At 43.3% G+C, this 13,902-nt stretch overlaps 1 protein-coding gene across 2 annotated transcripts in view; it reads left to right on the forward strand.

Moving 5' to 3' along the window:
* The window catches only part of Zbed4 (zinc finger BED-type containing 4), a 31,966-nt gene extending 18,064 nt beyond the window's left edge, over window positions 1–13,902 (forward strand). For both annotated transcript variants that reach the window (XM_057792698.1, XM_057792699.1), the window contains one exon: window positions 8,771–13,902. In XM_057792698.1, the coding sequence (XP_057648681.1) occupies window positions 9,110–12,616 (3,507 nt within the window). In that variant the 5' untranslated portion in view covers window positions 8,771–9,109 and the 3' untranslated portion in view covers window positions 12,617–13,902. The remainder of the gene's footprint in view (window positions 1–8,770) is intronic.

Consider the following 13,902-nt stretch of genomic DNA (forward strand, 5'->3'; position numbering starts at 1 on the left):
AAAATGTTTAATGCAAATAGATATTTAGCTGAACCTTGACCTTGTAGATGTCTCTAAGTAGTCAGTTCTGTAAGAATCAGCCAAAAATGAAGTCTGTTTTCCCGGAGGACTTCCATTTGATCCCCAGCACCCACATAGCAGCTCACAACTGTCTGACTGTCCTAGGGTATTCAGCACTCTTCTGGCTTCCAGGGCCACTGCACACACCACACATGGTACACAGACACACTTTCAGATAAAACACCCATGCACACAAAATAATAATTTAAAAAATCTGCAGAAAACAAGCAATTATGTTGAAAGTTTTGACGATTTTTCAACAGTGTTATTAAAATATTCAGTCATTACATACAACAATATGTATTATCTGTTAGCAGTTGTCCCAAAATCATTCCATCTCTATATTGACATGTACACACATACATATATTTCATATGAACCACGGAATTTGCATAAAGACTAATCTGAAAATTAAAATGTACATTTTAAGTATGACTAGGAAAAATATATTTTTGTGCTTTTAGGAACAGTATTAAATTTTTTATTACTGCACTTATTTGTTGACTATAATTGTTTTAGGAGAGCATTTATATCTCTTGAATCCTGGGACAATTTATTATTATTATTATTATTATTATTATTTTGTCAGCCTCAGGTTCCAGAATTAGCATTTGAATGCACCATACCCAAACCGTTCCACCTGAAAGAAAGCTGAAAATGAGCATTTTTGTTAACATCTTACGTAGGCCGACTTCTGGTAAAGTCCTCCACAACCAACTTTTCTTCGGTCCGCAAAGATATAGTTAACTGTTAATTATTTTCAGAGGAAGAGGAAAACAAATAGAGGTAAAGCTTCTATATATTAACAGTCCAGAAATCATTCCCAAATGCCCTCATGCACTCATGACTACATTTAAATCAGGCATGCCAGGAATAGTCATTTCAGTGTGTGAGAAGATCAAAAACTGGAAAAAGAAGTGGGCAGGGGTTTGCTGCTCAGTTATTTTCAGGAATTTTCCACGACAGATAAGTTTTTCCCATAATAAGTTGTTAACTCCACCGATCGAGAATTAAGACCACTACCACAATTTAAAGCCAAATTTGAAGTAAGCTTTAATTAAATAGTGGCCAGGTGGATGGACTCTGGTCTGGTTCAGTCAGGGGCAAGCATACATCTGATGTATCTCCAGCCTACATCCAATGAGGGACAAGAGTACATCCTGTCATATTTCCTGCCCGTTCCTCCTGCCCACTGTGATCAAGCATATCTGGTACAGATGGGTCAGGGAGTGGAAGCACGTGACTTGTTATCTCCTATAAACAATAGTCTCCAGCATTTTAGGAACTTGTCCTTGCGCAAGGGGCTTGCAGATCAAAGGCATTTTTGATTCATGGATCTCTTAGACAGTAATTTAAAACTTAAAATGTAACTTAGAGACTTCTTCAGCACCTCTTTTCTCTATCCCAAATGGTTCAGCAGACCCCCAAGGATTCAACAGAGCTCCAAAAGACTAAGGTATTTCAACCTTCCCTTTCATGTAATAGATACCCAAGTCATTCAGCAGAACTTCAAATTTCCTTAGCTTCCAAATTGACGAGGCCTGTCATAGAAATGGCACAATAACCAAAGTAATTCAACAGAAGCTCAGTGGCTCCAAGGAACTCCAAGAGATAAAACCAATCACCAAGCCACAGTTGCTAAGGTGCTTCAGTAAGGGCCCAGACAGCTCAAGGGAACCTAAGCTAACAGAAGGCAAAACCCGAGGTGCATTGATCTGGGAGGACTCATCCATTTTCAGCTTCACACAATGAAAGTAGTACTCATTGTTGATTGACAGACTTCTAGAATAAAGTATCCCCACAACTGTGTGGTCCTGCTAGTCTCTCTTGGGGTCCACGTGACTGACTGGCAAAATGTGTGTTTTCTCCTGCCCTCGCTCACATTGTTCCCAGAGTTGTTGGGGTTAGAACCTGGCCCCTGTCAGCCCTAACAACCTAAGCTTAGCCCCCTGCCTACAATAGGCCAACTAAACAGAGTAGTGAAAAGCACAGAAAGATTTATTTAGTGTGGACACATTGGGGAAAGAGGTTCAGTGGCCCTATCCCCAAAATCCATCCTTGGACATGAAGCTAAAGTTTAAGTGGCAAGCGAGAGGTATTCATAACTAAGCAGTCCTGGTCAAAATATGAACCTACCCATCATTGACCCATCTTTATCTAGACTCCAGTCTCCTTCAAAGTGGTTCAGCAAGTCAGAACCTTGTTTTATCTTCTTGGAGACAAATTGCCCTTCTTTGTTGGCACCAGGCTTCAACTTTTTGCTTCTCCCAGCATGAGATTCCTGGAGGAATTATTTCAATAATATGATAGCAAAAGGAATCAGATTTCTTTGGAATAACTTTATTCCTAGCAAGACAGTTACAGCATTACATTTATAGAAATGAAGGGCATATGGATCCTGTCTATTCCTCTGTCTTACCCTTGAGAACACCAGTCTATTAGCTAAAATGCCACAGGTTCCTGTTGCTTTGTGTGTGTGCATGTACTATTACATGTGTATAGTTTTACACATTCTTCATTTAAAGTGTTTGCTTGTGTGGGTATGGATTGTCTCAGTGCAAATGTGGAGGTCAGAGAACAGTTTTCTTGAGATTATTAAGTCTTAACTCTGTAGCCCAGGTTGATCCCATGGCAATCCTGCCTCAGTTTTCTAAGTACTAGAATTATAGATAGAGACCACTGTACTGTATATGTATGTTCCTAAGCAGAGTGCAAATGCTGAAACTAAATGAAGTAGGAGTGTCACAGTAGGTTGCTGTATGATGAGCACATTTATACCTGCCATTTAGTCTGGAAGTAGCATCCTGTCATTTTCTGCTTGGTCTAGACTCATAGCTTGCCCTTGATGTAAAGGTACCTCCTGGCCTGAGTTCTATGGCTGTGGCAGTAACTTCCAGATAGATACGTAGACAGACAGACAGATAATTTTATGGCTGATTGAGTACCTTGGCTGATTTGTCAAGTTTGGACTGTCTTTTTAAATAACTCTCATGTGGATTATAACCCTAGCCTGCCTCCTGTGGTGGCTGCCCTTGTGTTTCTTCAGGCTGGATTTTTCTGGAGGTATCCTTCTGTGCTATATTCTTCCTTTGTCTTCTGGCTTTCTATAAACTGGTAGGTGGATCTAGGGGCCTGATCAAATTCAAATTTGACTTCACGCAGATTTCCTTTTCAGAGATGTTAATGTTGGTTTGTAAAACATCTCATAGTGCTGGAGAGGTGTAAGAACATTCTGTTCCCAGCACCTACAGCAGGCAGCTCACAGCCAACCAGCCACCTAATAACTCCAGCCGTAGGTATCTGATATCTGTGTGTGTGTGTATACGTGCTAACACACACATACACTTGGAAAAAATCTTAAGCAACTCAGAACTATGTGTAGTAGCACATAGCTGTATTCTGAGCATTCAGGAGGCTGAGGCAGGAGGATCAAAAATTTGAGGCTATTCTATGCTACCTAGTATGGCAAAATAAAATGAAAAAAGACATAGCCCCATATCTGGATATCTCATTTTGTTTTTTTCAAGACAGGGTTTCTCTGTGTAGTCCTGACTGTCCTGGAACTCACTCTGTAGACCAGGCTGGCCTTGAACTCAGAGATCCGCCTGCTTCTGCTGGGATTAAAGGCATGCACCATATACCATCTGACTGTGGGTATCTTATTTGGATTGGCAGCTACTGGTGTACTATAGATACCTACAGGCAGACTTCTTTCCAGAAGCTACAGTTGTATTATGGTTCTGACCCAGTTTGCTCAGGTGTCAGCTGTAGTTTTACAAAGAGAGAACCTCTCCTTGTACCAAAGGTAGGAAACGAACAATAGTGAATCTTTTTTTTTTAAGTTTTTGTTTTTGTTGTAATATAATTGTTTGCCTTCTATTTCTTATTTTTGCCTTGCTTTTCTGAGTCCTGCCTTTAGGACTCTTGACTGAAAGTGATGGGTACAAACTACCTCCTGGAGGTATTCCTAATTTCAGGAGGATGTTGAGGTTTATGTTAACATGGAAGATACTGGAACTATTTTTAAATTCCTCTTAGCAGGTTGTGGAAGCTCTTTTCTTTTTCATTTGCTGAGGCGTTTCAGCATGAATGGATGCTGACTTATGTAAACTGTCTTTTCTGCGTCTGGAAATTATCATTGTTCTCACTTGTGTTAAATATGGTCATTTCTGTGAGAATCCAGCCTGATCTAACCACGGCCTCCCTAAGTGGAAACTGCCACAGTTGCCTGACTGATCCTGGTGCTTTTGCCAAAATCATCTTCTAGCACACTCTAATCAAAACTACTAGGATGCTACGTGCAGCTTTGTAAGTGGGTGTTGGTGATGGGAGTCCCAGGACTGGGCCTGAAGTGAACAAGTGATACTAGCTTGAGATAAGCAACCTTGAATGATGTCACTTTTGTCCTACTTGGAAGCCTCTTCCTCTGACTGGAACTGTGAGGACCTTTGATCTTATTGTTACCCAGGAGCACACTTCTGTCCGCTGATAGGATACTGATGTTAAAGTCTTGTCTGAACAGACATTTTCATTTCTCTTGGGTAGTATTGTACTTTAAATGAGAATGTCCCCCCATAGGCTCATATATTTGAATGCTTGGTCTGCAGTTAGTAGAACTATTTGGGAAAGATTAGGAGGTGTTGACCTTGTTGGAGCGGGTATGTCACTGAGGGTGGGCTTTGAGGTTTCAAAAGTCCATGCCATTCCCAGTGAGCTCTCTATTTTCTTGTGGGACAGATGTAAGATTTCAGGTAGTTTTCCGGTACCGTGACTGCCTGGTGCCGTGCTCCCCACCACAGGCCCCCAATTAACTGACTCCTTTTATAAGTTGTCTTGGTCATGGGGTCTCTTCACAGCAATAGAGAAGTGAGCCAGGTACTATTTGGCAGTGAATTTGTTAAATTTCTATTCCATTCATCCTAGCTTGTGTATTAATATATTAGTTTGGTTTGTATGTTTTTCTAATTGTATTTCTCTTCCAAATCTAGTTGTCAATTAATTTCTTACTTTGCTCAATTTTGTTTTCTATATTAAAAAAATACATGTATGTAGTTATGTATGAGCTACATATTGTTTATTTGTTTTTGTTGTTTTATTAGATTTTTTTTGGTTTTTCGAGACAGGGTTTCTCTATGGTTTTGGAGCCTGTCCTGGAACTAGCTCTTGTATACCAGGCTGGTCTCGAACTCCCAGAGATCCGCCTGCCTCTGCCTCCCAAGTGCTGGGATTAAAGGCATGCGCCACCATCGCCCGGCTAGATTATTTTTGAGACAGAGTTTCTCAATGTTGTCCTGGCTGTCCTAGAACTTGCTCTGTAGACCACGCTGGTCTCAAATTCACAGAGATCTGCCTACCTCTGCCTCCTGAGTGCTGGGATTAAAGGCATGCACTACCACCTGGCATAGCTATATATTGTTCTATGGACAGTTGTATGTAATTGTTTCAGGCCGTGAATGTGTTGAGAACATTTATGTTCTGAACTTTACTTTGTTTCTTTCTTTTTTGTTTGTTTGTTTTTTCGAGACAGGGTTTCTCTGTAGCTTTGGAGCCTGTCCTGGAACTAGCTCTTGTAGACCAGGCTGGCTTCGAACTCACAGAAATCCGCCTGCCTCTGCCTCCCGAGTGCTAGGATTAAAGGCGTGTGCCACCACCGCCCAGCTGTACTTTTGTTTCTCTTTCAGTACAAGGGCTCACTATATAGTCCTGTTCTCTAAACTGGACTGCCTTTTCTTTTGTCAACTTTGATTCATGATGACTTGCTTCTCATTGTCCCCTCTACCCTACTCCTGCGTGTGTGTGTGTGTGTGTGTGTGTGTGTGTGTGTGTGTGTGTGAGAGAGAGAGAGAGAGAGAGAGAGAGAGAGAGAGATGCGAGAGATGCGAGAGATGCACACACATGTGGAAGCCAGGAGTCAGCTCTAGGTGTCCTTTCCCAGGAGCTATCCACCTTGGTATTTTGTTATTTGTTTTTTTTTTAGACAGGATCTCATTGAACTTGGAGCTTACTGAGTTGAATATAGACTATCTGGCCAACAAGCCCCAGGGTTCCACCCTTTTCTGTCCTCCTATGCCCTGGTACAAGAATAACAGGCTCATACCTTCATGCCGAGCTTTTTATTATTGTCATAAGCATGCATGCACGTACACAGAAATTTATAAACACAACCTGCTGAGTTCATTTAGTGTTGGTCATATGCATATGGGTTTAGAGATTGGATTTGGGATTGGGTTGTCTATTTGGGATTTGTCCCTGGAGCAAACTTACTCTTCCTCTCTCATCAGTCAGTAATTGCCCATAATCCTTTATCAAGGGATGAGGTCTTGTGAGATTTTTTTTTTTCTATCCTTGTTGTAATGTCAACTGGTGTTGTAATCATTCAGGTCTCACTTATGCAACAATATTTGAGATTTTGTTTGTACAGCTTCCCTGTTATATATAGAAGACACTGTCTCACAGCAGAAGTCCTGTTCCTATGGCTCTTAAAATTGTTCTGTCCCCTTCAATAATGTTTCTTGAGTCTTCAGTATAGAGGTTGTTTTATAGATGTATCCGTTGGTGTTAGGCACCCCATGGTCAGTTATTCTCTGCATTTTGACCAATTTTGTCTTTCTATTATGGCCTCTGTCTACTGCAAAACAAGCTTATTTGGTGAGGGGTGAGAGCTATGCTTAATGTGTGGGTATAAATACTTAGAATGCAGTTAGGAATTATACTGATTTAGGGAAGAAGTGGTAGTAAATTCACCTTTAGGGTTCTTGGCCTTACCAACCATGGATACCATGCACAGCTTTTCTGTGTGGGTTCTCGTGTTTGCATGGTAAGTACCCACAGACTGAGCTCTCTCTCCAGCCCCTCATGTTTCCTGGTAATTAATTATTATGCTAATTGTTTTTACATTTTATTTTTTGTTTTTATTTTTAATGTATTGCTGAGGATGTTATACTGAGTAATATCCTTAGCCTTTGAGCTATTTAGGTCAACTTTGTCTGTGGCATCTATTATGGGGAATGGCTTCTTTTAGAAACATTGTTACTTGTGTAGTTAATTGCTTTTATTTACTTTGTCCTGGTGAGTTTGATTTAAACTTGTCATTGAAGTCTTACTCTTATATCTGCCCTGATTTGAATACGAGGTGAAAAGTCAGGGAATTACCTGACAGGTTGGAGTACTGCAAATCCAGAGGCATCATGCTTAGACCCTTCACTGAGATGCTCAGTATTGGTCTTAGCTGTTTAGTCACTGTGCTCAAGAGCCTTTCACTCCTGACTGCTGGTGTGCCCAGCATGCCTCCTGAAGCAAGTTTGTTATGATGATGCCCTGCCACTTGTGCTGTTGTGGGGTAGCCACCAGAGAAGGTTGTTGGAACATGGGTCTAAGTCAATAGAAAGTCTTTACTGGCCAGCCAGGGACTACATTGGGTTTTCAGAATCATTGTGTAGCCCAAAATCTTCCTCAGGGTGAGTTTTTTTTTTTTTTTAATTTATTTATTTATTATTATGTGTACAACATTCTGCTTCCCACACACCAGAAGAGGGCGCCAGATCTCATTACAGATGGTTGTGAGCCATCATGTGGTTGCTGGGAATTGAACTCAGGACCTCTGGAAGAGCAGTCAGTGCTCTTAACCTCTGAGCCATCTCTCCAGCCCTCAGGGTGAGTTTCTAAGCACAAAATCCATGTCTTAGGTTGACATACCTCAGTTAACAAAAACAGTTAGCCAGAATCAGAATTACAGAAGCCAAAAAGCAAAGTTAATACATCTAGAGTTTTCCCAGAACTATGGACTTGGATGGATTAGGTCTTTGAGTTTTACAGTCTGAATGGTATTTCCATCATGGAGGCAATTGTGCCAAGGAATGGGGTCCTGTTACAGTGCTGCCACATGCCAACGTTAGCTTTTGCAACATTTTTTACATTTATTTATTTAGTGTTGAGGGTGTGTGTGTGTAGAGCAGGCAGGCCTCACGTTCACAGAATGCCTCCTGTTCCTGCCTCCTTAATGCTGGGAATAAAGGCATCTACCACCACACCCAGCATTAATAAATTTATGCTGATCCTGGTGGTTTGCACTTTTAATCCCAGCACTCAGGAAGCAGAGGCAGGTGAATCTCTAGGAGTTTGAGACCTGCCTAGTGTATATATTGAGTTTCAGACCAGCCAGGTCTACACGATGCCTCTAAATAAATAAATAAGGCTGTCATTCCTTGTGAAATTCCTTTTAGTGTCATTATTGGTCTCACTCATATCCTACTCCTTTACTGGTAGGACATTTGGATTTGAATTTATGTGTTTTTGCTAATTTTGCAATGTTGGGGGATTTCTATTGTATGAATGGATTGAAAAATGTCACTAGCAAGGTTTTTTAAAATTATTTATTTATTGTGTATACAATATTCTGTCTGTCTGTGTGTATGCCTGCAGGCCAGAAGAGGGCACCAGACCTCATTACAGATGGTTGTGAGCCACAATGTGGTTGCTGGGAATTGAACTCAGGACCTTTGGAAGAGCAGGCAATGCTCTTAACCTCTGAGCCATCTCTCCAGCCCACTAGCAAGATTTTTGACTCTAGCTTTCAATCATGGAAATTTTCTCCATCAGTTAGGCTGATTCCTGTGACAATATAGATTTTATACACACACACACACACATGCACACACACAAACACACACACAGTTCAGTTCTGTGCTTAATTTGATGTCTTCTATTACAGGATATGCAAAAGGACTGTGTGTGTGCCCTCAAGATGGTGGGGCTCCTGTCTTGGAGAAGAGAAACAAGCCTGTGCTGCATGTGTTGGTGTACTCACCAAGAAGTACTTGTTTGCAGCGCTCCTGGAGAACTGCACTCCTCGCCCTGTGACAGTGTGCTTGTGGGAGCCACATGCTCTGCTTTCCGGTGACATGGATGGTCAGCCATAGCAACATCCTAGAAGATGGGATTATGAAAAAGTGAATAAAGTACTTTGGGAGTCACAAGTGGGTATCATAACCAGTTTCTATTCACCTAAGATGTCAGAATAATGAAGCAGCCAGGATAATTATGGTTGGTCATGGAGGATAAGCAGGAAACTTGTCCCAAGGGGGACAGTGATTTTGTTTCTGACAAAGTAAATTTCAAAATAGAAGATGATACTCAAACTCCTTGTCACAGTTTGGAAAGAGTGGACTTTAAAAGTGAGCCAGAGGATATGAGACAGACGGACAGTGGCGACGAGCAGGCAGAAATCAGGGCAACAAGCTGTGCCTGTCAGCCTCCTGGGAAATACTTACCTGCTGAGAGTGAGGATGACTATGGCTCCCTCTTCTCCCAGTATAGTAGCACACTGTACAATGTTGCCATGGAAGCCGTGACCCAGAGTCTTCTTTCTAGCCGACACATAAACTCCAGGAAGAAGTCTCCAGCTTGGAAGCATTTCTTTATCTCTCCTCGAGATAGCACTAAAGCAATATGCACATACTGCATGAAAGAGTTCAGTAGGGGCAAAAATGAAAAAGACTTGAGTACAAGTTGCCTCATGAGACATGTGAGGCGGGCACATCCCACCAAGCTCATTCAAGAAAACGGAAGTCTATCAGCAGGGTCCTCCTTTCCCTCTCCCTCTCTTCTGCTTCCACCACAGCCTACAGATGTGGGAGATCTCAGCACTGTGCTCTCACCTGTCAAACTTGTCCAGAAAATGGCTCCCAAAATTCCATCCCCTGACCAAATAATGGAAGAGTCTGTGACTGTGGTCCCTTCTGAAGAGGTGTCCTCTGATGTGTCTATCACTGAAAAGTATAGCAGAGAAGAGGCCTTAGTGGGCTCATCCCCCAACCTCTCCATGCTCCATTACGATGACACTTCAGAAAGCATGGCAGAGAGAAACCTTCCCCTTCCCAAAAGCACATCTGGGTCCAGGAGGAGGTCAGCCGTCTGGAAGCACTTCTACCTGTCACCCCTTGATAGCTCCAAGGCCGTCTGTGTCCACTGTATGAATGAGTTCAGCAGGGGGAAGAACGGGAAGGACCTGGGCACAAGCTGCCTCATCAGGCACATGTGGCGAGCACATCGATCCATTGTACTCCAGGAGAATGGGGGCAGCACAGGCATCCCACCATTGTACCCTATGCCTCCTACCCTGCTGCCTGCCCTACTGCCCCCAGAGGGGGATCTAAACTCTGCATCGTTGTCTCCAGGAAAACAAGTTAAAGAGTGCCCTTCTGCCTCCTCTTCCCCAGACAGGCTGCCTGAAGACCTGTCATCACACCCCAATCCTGGGGGTGTGCCCCGGGAAGATGTGTCCATGTTGTCATCCTCTGATGACTTGGGGGAGGCCTCTGTAGTATCTTCTCCAGAGAAGCAGCCAACAGATGCACTAAGTCCAAGGTTTGAATCAGGTACTGTCTTCCAGCAAAATAAGAAGGTCATGAGAAGACTGAAGTCAGAAGTCTGGCATCACTTTTCCCTGGCCCCCATGGACAGTCTCAAAGCCGTGTGTCGGTACTGTAGCTGTGTTATTAGTCGAGGGAAGAAGGGGGACGTAGGAACCAGTTGTTTGATGAGACATCTGTACAGACGCCACCCTGAGGTTGTTGGGACCCAGAAGGAGTTTCTGGGTGCAAGTTTGGCAAACTCTCCATATGCCACTTTGGCCTCTGCAGAAAGCTCCTCCAAATTAACTGACTTGCCAGCAGTGGTGAGAAAAAACCATCAAGGTGTGTTTCCTACCAACAGCAAGAAGACCTCAAAGCTCTGGAACCACTTTTCTATTTGCTCTGCAGATTCAACCAAGGTGGTGTGCCTGCACTGTGGCCGGACCATCAGCAGGGGCAAGAAGCCTACCAACCTGGGCACCAGCTGCCTCTTGAGACATCTGCAGCGATTCCATGGCCATGTACTCAAGAATGATGTCTCAGAGGCCACTCTGCCCCGTTCTTCAGGCATCCGGAGGCCTCTGGGCTTGGAGCTTTCAGGGACTTCCTCTTTCCGTGACTCAACTGAAAAGCTCTATGACTCTCACCCAGTTGCCAAAAAAATCACAAGTCTCATAGCTGAAATGATTGCACTTGACCTTCAGCCATACTCCCTTGTAGACAACATTGGCTTTAACAGGCTGCTCGAATACTTGAAACCTCAATACTCCTTACCCTCCCCTTCCTACTTCTCTAGAACAGCTATCCCAGGTATGTATGACAATGTGAAGCAGATAATTATGTCACATCTGAAGGAAGCTGAGAGTGGTGTAGTCCACTTCACCTCTGGAATATGGATGAGTAGCCAGACTCGTGAGTACCTGACCCTTACAGCTCACTGGGTCACCTTCGCATCTGCTGTCCGACCACATTGTGAGGACCACCACTGCTCAGCACTCTTAGATGTGTCACAGATTGACTGTGATTACAGTGGAAATAGCATTCAGAAGCAGCTGGAGTGTTGGTGGGAAGCCTGGGTGACCTCCATCGGCCTTCAGATTGGCATCACTGTCACTGACAATCCAAGCATAGGGAAGATGCTGAATGAGGGCGAACATTCAAGTGTGCAGTGCTTCAGCCACACAGTGAATCTGATTGTGAGTGAAGCTATCAAGAGCCAGAGGATGGTGCAGAACTTACTGAGCATTGCCCGAAAGCTGTGTGAGCGAGTCCATCGGTCGCCCAGGGCAAGAGAGAAGCTAGCAGAGCTCCAGAAGGAGTATGAGCTACCGCAGCATCAGCTGATCCAGGATGTACCATCCAAGTGGAGCACGTCATTCCACATGCTTGAACGGCTAATTGAGCAGAAGAGGGCAGTTAATGAGGTGTCCATTGAGTGTAACTTCAGAGAATTGATCAGCTGTGACCAGTGGGAGGTTATGCAGTCTGTGTGCCATGTGCTGAGACCGTTTGATGCTGCAAGCCGAGAGATGAGTGCCCACATGTCTACCCTGAGCCAGGTCATCCCCATGATCCACATCCTCAGCAGGAAAGTCGAGATGCTCTTTGGGGAGACAATGGGCATTGACACCATGCTCAAGTCCCTCAAGGAAGCCATGGCAAGCCGCCTGTCTGCCACCCTCCATGACCCCAGGTACATCTTTGCCACGCTGCTGGACCCTCGCTACAAAGCTTCTCTGTTCACAGAGGAAGAGGCAGAACAGTACAGGCAAGACTTAATCAGGGAGCTAGAAATATTGAATTCTACCTCAGAGGACACAGCCACCTCCAGTGGCTGTGACTCAGGGTCCCCACTTAAAGACACTGGCACAGGGGAGAGCCTGTGGTCACTTGTTGCACCAATAAAGAGAGATAAGAGAGAGAAGCTACCCGAAGACATGGTGCTTGCGTATTTGGAGGAAGAGGTGCTGGAACACAGCTGTGACCCACTTACCTACTGGAACCTGAAGCGGTCATCCTGGCCTGGACTGTCTACCTTAGCAGTCCGATTTCTGGGCTGCCCCCCAAGTGCAGTCCCCTCAGAAAAGCTCTTCAGCACACCCATGGAGGCTGGCAGCTTTGGACAGCCCAGGCTCACGATGGAGCATTTTGAAAAGCTCATCTTTTTAAAAGTGAATCTCCCCTTGATATGCTTTCAGTATTGAACTCATGATGGAGCCACCAGGCTGGAAATGCGCTTCAGAGTGCTAGCTATGGTGCCAGGGCTGACTCGCCTGGCAGGGCCATGTAGGACACCAGACCAGGTATCTGGGGCCGCCTGCCAGTTCTCACCATAATATCCACATGTGCCTTACTCCTCCTTCAGGCCAGGTGTCGAGGTGCGTTTTCAGAAGCCCACTAGAAACAGTCTTGGCAATTATGAAATAGGGTGATCAGGTTTAATTCATAACTATAAAGGTTTTTTTTTTTTGTTGGCTTTTTTTAGGGGATAGTAATTTGTTTTGCTAGAATGAAGGGAAGATATAAACAATTTTATTGTGTAGGGTTTTTATTCAGTTGTATAAAAACCACAAATCAGGTGCTGTATTTTAATTAAATATTATTTTAACTGCAACAAAACAGCTTTTGTGGCTGTCAGATGAAACCTGTAAATAGGAGGTGGAGGTTAAGCCATCCTGACTGAATAGTTCTTAACCACCGGCTCCAAAGTATGTCGAGAAGAGAATATTCTGGAAGCTGTTTACTGTAACAGAAACCAGGCATTTGAAAACAAAACTGAACTTAGGCGTATCATGGAGTATCAGTTACGTGGTTGTTTGGTCACGAGAACTTTTCCATGTCAGGCGTTTGCATTCAGGTTTTACATGATCAGTTAACTCAGAGATACCCTACTTATCATGAACTCCTTGAAATTGGATCCACGTTTTAAAGTCATGCTTAGGGTCTCACCAGTGCATGATAGGACACGTTTACAGCAGATGGCCTGTTGATCAAATCTCCATGCCTCTGATTTATTTTGCGTCTCTACACAATAAAGCTATCTCATAAGAAGTATGCACTGACAACCCCACCCCTCCGTTTGCTCAGACTATAGCTCAGATTCTACTTTGAGGAGATAGCTTGTTAACAGGGAAAGCGCTTGTTTATTGCAGTCATCAGAAAAGCCTTAGGCATTTAGATTTTTTTCCTATGATAGGGAAGATTCAACTATCACCGGGGTATTATTATAAAATCCCAAGGATATCAAAAGGAAATATCAAATGTCAGACTCCAAAGTTTTTGCTTTAATGTCTAAAGAAAAGAATTCATTTTCTCATTCAAATCAATTAAATATTATGGGTGAGACAAATCACTCATTTGCCTCTGACCTTTTAGAAAAAGCTGTTCTTTTGTTGAAATACTGTATGTAGGCTCAGTCTAAATTTGTGTGAACTATGATTTAGTGTATTTATAAATGATGAAGTTGGATTCTGAAATTAAACTTTTTATT

This window comes from Chionomys nivalis, chromosome 17, assembly GCF_950005125.1.
Source record: "Chionomys nivalis chromosome 17, mChiNiv1.1, whole genome shotgun sequence".
NCBI classification, from domain to species: Eukaryota; Metazoa; Chordata; class Mammalia; order Rodentia; family Cricetidae; genus Chionomys; species Chionomys nivalis.